Source organism: Musa acuminata, chromosome BXJ2-2 (genome assembly GCF_036884655.1).
Source record: "Musa acuminata AAA Group cultivar baxijiao chromosome BXJ2-2, Cavendish_Baxijiao_AAA, whole genome shotgun sequence".
Taxonomy (NCBI): Eukaryota; Viridiplantae; Streptophyta; class Magnoliopsida; order Zingiberales; family Musaceae; genus Musa; species Musa acuminata.
The window spans coordinates 17,593,359-17,603,773 of record NC_088339.1 but is presented as its reverse complement, the minus strand read 5'-3'; the positions used below and the strand labels follow the sequence as shown (position 1 = coordinate 17,603,773).

Here is a 10,415-nt window from a genome sequence, read left to right as displayed (position 1 = left end):
ACTATGCATTGGTCTGCAGTTAAACGGATTTTGCGGTTTCTTAAAGGGACCCTTAATCATGGTCTCTTTCTCCGCAAAACCACTCAACTTCATCTTCATGCCTTTGCTGATGCTGATTGGGCGAGAAACTTTGATGATAGAATCTCCACGTCAGGGTGTGTTATTTTTTTTGGGTCTAATCCAATCAGTTAGTGTTCTAAGAAGCAAAAGACAGTGGCCCGATCTACAATTGAAGTTGAATATCGTGCTATTGCTACCGCTGCTGCTGAACTCAATTGGGTCACAAATCTCCTCAAGGAACTCAAAGTCATCTCTACCCATACTCCTACAATATATTGTGACAATGTTGGAGCTACCTACTTATGTGTCAATCCAGTGTTCCACTCATGCATGAAACACATTGCCATCGACTTTCACTTCGTACGAGATCAAGTTATCAGACATCAACTTCGTGTCTCTCATGTCCATATGACTGATCAACTAGCAGACTCACTCACGAAGCCTCTAGCCCGCAAACTAGATCGGTATCCTTGATAGGAGCTCGATCTTGCGGGGGCATGATAACAAAGAGATTTTCTCTGATAACAGAGAGATTTCCTCAACTGCATAGCTGATTAGATTTCCTCAACTGTATGAGCTTTTCTCTCTGCTCAGTTAAAGAAATCTTATCTTTCACTATATATAAATAGACTTCATATGATACTAATTGAAATGTGCTTTTCTTCGTTCTCTCATTTCTTCACATCCCACTGTCCAAGTAGTCTATCAAAATGGAGATCAATATTGAACCAATCAACTCTCCTTTCTAAGCACCTAGTGATGTTAGAGGGAAAAATTGACGTTTCAACAGCTACTGTATACAAGACATGGACGATAGTCACGTACGTCTGTTGGCTCTATGTGCCCACCAAGACTAAAATTTCAGCAGCTATTATATCGTCTTCTGCCCACAAGAACAAGTGAGGATGGACGTTATTGTCCTCTTCTTCCTTGCCATTTTACTTATTCCATGGTTGGTCGATGCATTCAAATGCCTTGGCTCACCCCTCATCTGCATCGAATACATTGTCACTCAATTCTATTTAAGTTCGTCAAGTGCTCTTTCCTGAGTTGTTTTCCTCTCTAGTGGTAGCCTATTCTTTTTTTTTTTTTGGCAATTTCTTCCCATTTATATTCTTCATATTGCAAAATAAGAAAAAGTTACTGAAGAACAGAAACCCTTGTCGCTTAGGATGATTAAGCCAATGAAATTAAATCGGATGTTCCAAAGGTGCTTTAAAGATAAACTTGGTTCATATAATATCGAATGGTGTGTTTTAGATTCATTTATAAAAGTTTGAGAGATATGATCTTATCCAAACAAATTTTCGAAGATATAAATAAGTTTAATTAGTAAAGACTTTAATTGTCGATAGTAAAATCCCATATCAATTTTCCAACCTCATAACTTTTGATTTGTTTAATTAAATGAGCTATATATTTTAAAAAATCTTCGTCAAAAGATCTTCATAATTATACTTGGTTAAAGTATAGTTTAACAAATATCTCAAACATTTATACTTTGGATGGCTTATCCTAAGATATTAGACTTTTGTTCTCATTACAAAAAAAAAAAATTTATTAAAGATAAATCTTGAACCTAGCTTGGTAAGTATTGTTTAACAAAGATCTGAAACCTTCCATCAACTAAGTTAATTCGATTGAATTATCGATATATTAACATAGTAAGACTCAGAGCATTATCCATGTGACATCAAGATCTAATACTAGAATCCTCATCTAAAGATAGTTTTTTATTCTCAAACAATCCAACTAAATCAACTATGCGACCATCAAACTCTCACCCTCTATACGACATTTGGTGTCTCTCCTGGCCTTTCATTATTGTCCTCCAACACTGTTATCCACGTGAACATCAAACTCTCACCCTCTATACGACATTTGGTGTCTCTCCTGGCCTTTCATTATTGTCCTCCAACACTGTTATCCACGTGAACATCAAACTCTCACCCTCTATACGACATTTGGTGTCTCTCCTGGCCTTTCATTATTGTCCTCCAACACTGTTATCCACGTGAACATCATGCTCTCATCTACGCATGCACGTGAGTGCTGAAGATGAAGCCTAATTTCATTATTGGTCGATGACCTTGTGCCTCACCCTCACCATCTTCGCTCGTGACACAAGCGGCCAACAATGGAGACACAAGCGACCAAGGACCTATGTGCGTGCAGAGGCATAGGCAACCAATGGTGCCTCATCCTCAGCATCGTGAAGCAGTGGAGAAATGTACAAAGGACAAGGTGACCAAGGGCAAAGGTGCATGTAGGGATAGGATGGAGCCAACGATGAGCCCATCGGCTAACAACCGTGTGCCTAATCCTTCTCGTCCTCACCCATTGCACAGACAACCAACATTGGCGGCATATGCTTATATGGGCATGGGTCGAGGCACAAGCGACCAGATTTGTCTCACCATCACAATCAATGGCCAGCGGGGGTTACAATTTTTAGCCAACAAGGAAACACGTGGAGAAAATAACCGGGGAAACACATGAAGGAGGCGATGACCAAGGGCGTGATGGGGATATAAACAGGAATAACCTTTGTATAGGAACAAATACTAGAAGACCAAAATACGCAGCGGAATAAAATGGAAACACAATCAAACAGAACACCAAGATATACGTGGAAAACCCCTTCAATGTGAAGGGTAAAAACCACGGGGCAAACTAGAGATAATCCACTATGAGAATAATGAATATACAAATCTCAATCTCTTGCCCAAAACCCAAGCAACAACCACAAGAGAATAACTGGAATACAAGGATCACGTTACTGCCCACAATATCTAAAACCTCCCAAGTAATCACAGCAAGAGCCTACTGTAGATTTGATCTAACCTGAGATGAGAACACTGCTAGATGATTGTGAACAGTCTCTCTGCGTTGTCCTTGTCTTCTTCCCTTTCTTTCTCTTCCTCTTCTGCCTTGTTCTCCTTCTTCTCTTTGGAATCTCGTCGCTGCAAAGATCTGCCTCGTTGCTGCCTTTTTATAGCTTTAATCTGCCTCTAAAACGCAGCCACCACACCCTCCTAATCTTAATTAGGGTTAGGTTAAGAGGGGGTGTGAGCTGTGGGCTGATAAAGCCCACATGGGCTGAATATGGGCCATCAGCCCAACAACCTCCCCCTTCAGCCCATAAGGGAGGCTGTCCCATGACTCCTCAATGTGAAGCCATACCGACCAACTGTCGGCATATCTCCTGTCTTTCTTTTGTTAAGGTCTTCGTCAACATGTCTGCTCCGTTGTCATCTGTATGAATTTTCTGAAGCTGCAACTGCTTCTCTTCAAATACATTTCGAATCCAGTGGTATCTGACATCTATATGCTTTGACTTGGAATGAAACATTGGGTTCTTACACAAATGGATGGCACTCTGGCTGTCACAATGCATCACATAATTTTTCTATTTCAGCCCCAATTCTTGTAAGAATTCTTTCATCCATAACATTTCTTTGCATACCTCTGTAGCAGCAATATATTCTGCTTCTATGGTGGAGAGAGCAATACACCTTTGTAACCTGGATTGCCATGACACAGCTCCCCCTGCAAAAGTAAGTACATAACCTGAAGTAGACTTCCTCGTATCTATATCTCTTGCCATATCTGCATCTGTGTAACCTGTTAACGCAGGTGGTCCACCTCCAAAGCTTAAACAAACCTTAGAGCTCCCTCTGAGATATCTAAAAATCCACTTCACTACTGCCCAGTGCTCTTTGCTTGGATTTGCAAGAAATCTGCTAGTAACACCCACTGCATATGCGATGTCCGGCCTCGTACATACCATTGCATACATTAAACTTCCAACTGCTGAAGCATAAGGAACCTTTTGCATTTTCTCCTTCTCCTCATCACTTGACGGACTCTGTTCTGAGCACAACTTGAAGTGACCTGCAAGAGGAGAACCAACTGGCTTAGCATTGCTCATACTAAATCTTTCCAATACCTTCTCGATGTATTTCTCCTGTGACAACCAAATCTTCTTGTTTTTCCTGTCATGAGAAATCTGCATGCCTAGTATTTGCTTTGCTGGCCCCATATCCTTCATTGCAAAAGACTCACTCAGTTCCTTCTTCAACCTGTCAATTTTAGACATATCTTTTCCAAGAATAAGTATGTCATCAACATAAAGTAAGAGAATAATAAAATTCTCACCAAACCATTTGATGTACACAAAATGATCTGAAGCCGTTCTTTTGTATCCATTTTCTGTCATAAATGAATCAAACTTTCTGTACCACTGTCTTGGAGCTTGCTTTAGCCCATACAAGCTCTTCTTCAACTTGCAGACAAAATTATCTTTACCTTTGACTTTGAAGCCTTCTGGTTGCTCCATATAAATTTCCTCCTCCAAATCACCATGAAGGAAAGCTGTCTTCACATCTAACTGCTCAACCTCCAAGTCCTGGCTAGCAGCAATACCAAGAGCAACACGAATAGAAGACATTTTAACAACAGGAGAAAATATCTCTTCAAAGTCAATACCTTTCTTTTGACCAAAGCCTTTCACAACCAATCTAGCTTTGTACTTTGGTTGAGAACAATATTCTTGAGTCTTCAACCTAAAAACCCACTTGTTCTTCAAGGCCTTCATTCCATTTGGTAGCAGCACCAAATCATAAGTGTGGTTCTTCTGAAGAGCATCCATCTCTTCCTGCATAGCAACTAACCACTTCTCTTTCTGCTCACTCTCAACTGGTTCCTGGTAACTCTTTGGTTCACCTGCATTAGTAAGCATCACATACTCATCTGTAGAGTATCTTCTGGAAGGTTGACGTTGTCTAGAAGATCTTCTCAATTGAGGTTCTGCGGGAACTTGCTCTCCTACTTCTTCTTGCTCAACATGTCCTGCAGGTAAATCAATATCAGGCTCTACACTATTTTCCTGCACATCTCTCCCATCACCCTGATATACTGGAGGAATAACTGGGTCACAATCTGCTAATCCTTCTACAGAAGTCTTGGCTGGTGCCTTCTTCTTCAAATCCTCAAAGGTTTGATCCTCAAAGAAGACCACATCTCTACTCCTGAACACCTTCTGCTTTTCTGGATCCCAAAGCCTGTAACCAAACTGATCATGTGAGTAACCAAGAAAAATACATTCTTTAGACTTACCATCTAGCTTGGACCTCTCATTATCTGGAACATGTGCAAATGCACGACAACCAAACACTCTCAAATGCCTGTAGGAAACATCTTTCCCTGACCATACATGCTCTGCAACATCACCATCTAGGGCTGTACATGGTGATAAGTTGATCACATCAACTGCAGTCCTCAAAGCCTCATCCCAAAACCTTTTGGGTAGCTTGGCCTGCGAAAGCATACATCTGATCTTTTCCATGATGGTGCGGTTCATCCTCTTTGCAATTGCATTATGCTGAGGTGTACCAGGAACTGTCATCTCATGTTGGATCCCATGCGACCTGCAATAGTCATTAAACAATCCCATATACTCACCACCATTATCTGATCTTATGCATTTCAATTTCCTTTCTGTCTCCCTTTCAACCCTGGCATGAAACTCTTTGAAGACATTAATAACCTGATCTTTGGTCTTCAAAGCATAAGCCCAAACTTTCCTGGAAAAATCATCTATAAAAGTGACAAAATAAAGTGCACCACTTATACCAAGAACATCAACAGATCCACCAGGAGTTTTTGTCCTCAAAGGACCACATACATCTGTATAAACACGGTCTAAGGCATGCATTTTTCTAGACAAAGCAGCACTAGCAAATGAAACTCTATATTGTTTACCAGCCAAACAATCAATACAAGGGTTCAGATGTATACCTCTGAGATCTGGTAATACCTCTCTCTTGGAAAGAGCTTGCAGCCCCTTCTCGCTCATGTGTCCCAATCGCCTATGCCACAACTCCATACTGAAGTCTTTCTCTGTAGCATTTAACTGCTCACCATAAGCTTTAGCCTGCAACCTGTACAAAGTATGACATTTCTTTCCATTAGCTATAACAAGAGAACCCTTACTGAGCTTCCATTGCCCTCTGTGAAATCTGCTTTCATACTCTTCATCATCTAGTCTTCCAACTGAAATTAAATTTAGCCTCAAGTCAACCACATGCCTCACGTCCTTAAGTACCAACTTACAGCCAAGGTTGGTCTTTAAATGGATATCACCCATGCCAATGATGTCTGCTGTGCCATAGTTGCCCATCTTGACAACACCAAAGTTTCCAGACCTGTATGTAGCAAAAAACTCCCTCCGTGGTGTAGCATGATAAGAAGCACCTGTGTCAATCACCCACTCAAGATCCTGACACACACAAGAAAAAATATCATCAGAAGGAGACAAAATCAAATAATCACCACCCTGCACTGTAGCTGTAGTATTATCCTTTGACTCTGTAGACTCCACTTCTTTTCCCTTTTTCTTGTTCTTCTTAGGTTGCTTACATTGGTTCTTGTAATGTCCTTTCTCACCACAGTTATAGCAAACAATATCTTTTCTTGATCTTGACTTGCTCCTACCCATACGTGAACTGCTTCTAGACTTTGACCTTCCTCTGTTCTCTGAGATAAGTGCCTGTGAATCATTCTGAGATGTTGCCGAACTCTTTCTTCTCAACTCCTCATTCAACAAACTGCTTGTTACTTGACTCATAGTGACAATACCATCTGGCGCAGAATTACTTAGGGAAACCACCAGTGTCTCCAAACTTTCTGGTAATGAACTGAGAAGTAACAATGCCTGCAACTCATCATCAAGAGACATTCTCATAGAGGATAACTGGTTAGTAATACTCTGCATTTCATTCAAATGCTCAGCAATAGAAGCACCCTCTCTATATTTTAGGTTCACAAGTTTTCTGATCAAAAAAGCTTTGTTGCCAGCTGTTTTTCTTTCATAGAGACTTTCCAATTTTTTCCAAAGAGAATATGCAGAAATTTCAGTAGAAACATGGTGAAATACACTATCATCAAGCCACTGTCTAATAAATCCAATTGTTTTTCGATCTAACCTCTTCCACTCATCATCTATCATAGTTGTAGGTTTTGCACTATCCCCTTGCAAAAGTCCATACAAATCTTTGCAATACAAGAGATCTTCCATTCTTGGTTTCCATATCATCCAATTATTTCCATTCAAACTAATCATGCGAGAAATATTACTGGCCTCCATGTTCAAATACAAAAATTAAATCACCAAAACCCCGCTCTGATACCAGTTGATGGGGATATAAACAGGAATAACCTTTGTATAGGAACAAATACTAGAAGACCAAAATACGCAGCGGAATAAAATGGAAACACAATCAAACAGAACACCAAGATATACGTGGAAAACCCCTTCAATGTGAAGGGTAAAAACCACGGGGCAAACTAGAGATAATCCACTATGAGAATAATGAATATACAAATCTCAATCTCTTGCCCAAAACCCAAGCAACAACCACAAGAGAATAACTGGAATACAAGGATCACGTTACTGCCCACAATATCTAAAACCTCCCAAGTAATCACAGCAAGAGCCTACTGTAGATTTGATCTAACCTGAGATGAGAACACTGCTAGATGATTGTGAACAGTCTCTCTGCGTTGTCCTTGTCTTCTTCCCTTTCTTTCTCTTCCTCTTCTGCCTTGTTCTCTTTCTTCTCTTTGGAATCTCGTCGCTGCAAAGATCTGCCTCGTTGCTGCCTTTTTATAGCTTTAATCTGCCTCTAAAACGCAGCCACCACACCCCCCTAATCTTAATTAGGGTTAGGTTAAGAGGGGGTGTGAGCTGTGGGCTGATAAAGCCCACATGGGCTGAATATGGGCCATCAGCCCAACAGGGCGAAGATGCAAACGGGGTCCGGGCGAAGGTGAACACAACTGAATTACTGTTCACAGCTCATCCATTGCACCGCCAGCGCTATAAGAAGCTCATCCCCTCTCCCCTTTCTTTGCCATTCACTCACCTACTCCAAGCGAACCCATCAACCTACCTCACCATGAGTCGCCTTCTCGCTATGCTTCTCCTCCTCCTCGTCTCCTCCTCCGTCTCGACCTCTCATGCTCAGTTTCCGGGCGGCTTGCAGCCCATCCGGGACCTCAACGACCCCCATGTGCGTGAGATCGCCGTGTTCGCAGTCTCCCAGTATAACGTTCAGGAGAACAAGGGTCTCGAACTCTCTCAGGTGCTGGCCGGTCAGAAGCAGTTAGTGAGCGGGATGAACTATAACCTCACGCTGAAGGTGAAGGATGGATTATCCACGGCTAAGTACGTGGCAGTTGTGTACGAGTCCTTGAAGGGCGAGAAGAAGCTCGAGTCCTTCGTGCTGATTCAGGTGAGTGGCCAATATTACATCGAGCCGCCTTTCACCATTTCATCATCATCATCTTCTTCCTCCTGATCTATACTCTTCTCTTTTTTTGCTGCTCATGCTCCATCTCGCTTTGGATAGGAAAAACTCGGTAGTTGGACTCCGGTAGACGTTAACAACCCCCACGTCCATGATATCGCTGTATTCGCTGTCTCCGAGCACAACAAAGAGGCGAAGGAGCCTCTGACCTTGGTGAACGTGGTGCAAGCTCAGAGCCAGGTGGTGGCCGGGGTCAACTACAAACTGCTGCTGGTGGCCAAAAACGAGAAGGGCGCGTCCGCCGGGTACGAGGCGGTGGTGTGGGAGAAGGAATGGGAGAACTTCCGGAAGCTCACCTCCTTCAAGCGGAACTAATTAATGCCTTAGCGGTATCCGTGTCGAATAAAGGAAGCTGAAAGCTTGATGTTGTGTCAGCAGTATTCGTACGTGTGTCGAATAAGTCATCGGCCTACAACGCTGAGAGGCGATGCGTTGTTCCTTTGCTTATGTGGTGACGAATAAATCCTGTGTTATCACAATGCACGTCGTGTCATTCTATTCTCGTCATGATCATGATTTAATAAATCTAATATATATTTAAGATTTATTTTGGTAACTGATAATTAACTTATACATGAATAATAGTTGTAGATGTAAATGAATAATATTATATATTCGTTCGGTTTCTGCTCAACAAAAATAGTTGAAGCTTTTAGATTGTATTATTATTCAATCTCATTGAGATTGTATTATCACTTTTCCGATGCAAATCTTAAACTGATTATATGTCATACATGGATTAAGAATATTTTACTCTGATCAGAGTGAACTGGTAAAATTGTAGAATTTGTGTTGCATAAATAAATTAAATTGTTCTACAAGACATTATTATAAAAATTAACTGATTTACAAAATTAAATAAAATAGTATGAGATTTTTAATAATAGGTCAATTAACCTAGCTGATAAAGACTTTGATTATTAGTAGATCTTAACAAAATAGAATATTTTAAGATAACAATTAACCCTTTGTTTGTTATATTGAATCAGATACATGACAACACTCAATGTTGGGTTGTCTATGTCCATAAATACAACCAACATAAGCGATACATCCATATAATAATTTTTTTAATATTTTGAAATATTTGAATGATTCCTTGCATGACTATGAACAAAATACTAACATATTATATGAGATAATATTATCACTAGCAACAATCATACTTCATTTTCTTTCAATAAAGTTTGTAAATATGACTATTATCTTAATGTCATCGAGAGGAATAAATTTAGATCATAACAAATCTTTTTAACTATAGGAACCCAATCTTGAAGACCCCTTGAACAATGTTCAATGTGATAACATTGATTGTCCAATGAGCACAATGATATCACATAATAAATGATTTCATTATATGGAAGAACTATGACTTTAAATCCATCTCTATAATAATTAGTACATTTTATGGATGTACAAGAAGGGCATAGCTCACAAAGACCCCAGCATAATACTTTTTATAATATGTGACTCAATACACTAGTATAAGTACTCTTATAGAGAGAATCTATAGACAATCAAGGATCTAGATAATCTTTAGAATCTCTCATTAATAAACAATATACTAATACATGAACTATTAATATGTGATATAGAAGTGATGACCTAATTACCACCTCTGTAATAGTGGACACATAAGCGCTACGCATTCTACACCCCAATGTCTTATGGCTAACACGTTACGTGGATGGTATCTCAGTATCGTGTGATTGCGTTGGACCAATCGTTATTATATCTTACTTTTCCAAATGACACAACAAGGGCCACATGCTTCATTCACTCCATTATTCTCTACTCTTGTCCCTCCACCTGCTCTAGCTCTAAGCCTAGTGGTAGAGTCTTGACCTCGCCCGATAGACATATCATGAGAAGTTAATTATCCCTAGAGTCCCTTATGAACCACATCAAAATCTACTACAAGAGCCTAAGGCATAAAGGGTAATTAATCTAAACTCCCATATTTTCGAGTCTAGCTTTTTGAGATGG

General features: G+C 40.2%; 1 protein-coding gene across 1 annotated transcript; it reads left to right on the top strand.

The window, feature by feature from the left end:
* The first annotated feature begins 7,966 nt into the window (after positions 1-7,966).
* LOC135605176 (cysteine proteinase inhibitor 1-like) lies at positions 7,967-8,908 on the top strand. Its single transcript, XM_065094955.1, has 2 exons — positions 7,967-8,354; positions 8,472-8,908. The coding sequence occupies exons 1-2, from the start codon at positions 8,019-8,021 to the stop codon at positions 8,742-8,744; spliced, it is 609 nt and encodes a 202-aa protein (XP_064951027.1). The 5' UTR covers positions 7,967-8,018; the 3' UTR covers positions 8,745-8,908.
* The last annotated feature ends 1,507 nt before the right edge of the window (positions 8,909-10,415 follow it).

What these genes read in the sequence shown, in the direction of transcription:
- LOC135605176 (XM_065094955.1), top strand. Translation starts at nt 8,019, where the DNA reads ATGAGTCGCCTTCTCGCTATGCTTCTCCTCCTCCTCGTCTCCTCCTCC. An exon ending in AGTCCTTCGTGCTGATTCAG is followed by an intron (nt 8,355 to 8,471) that starts GTGAGTGGCCAA and finishes CGCTTTGGATAG; the next exon opens with GAAAAACTCGGTAGTTGGAC.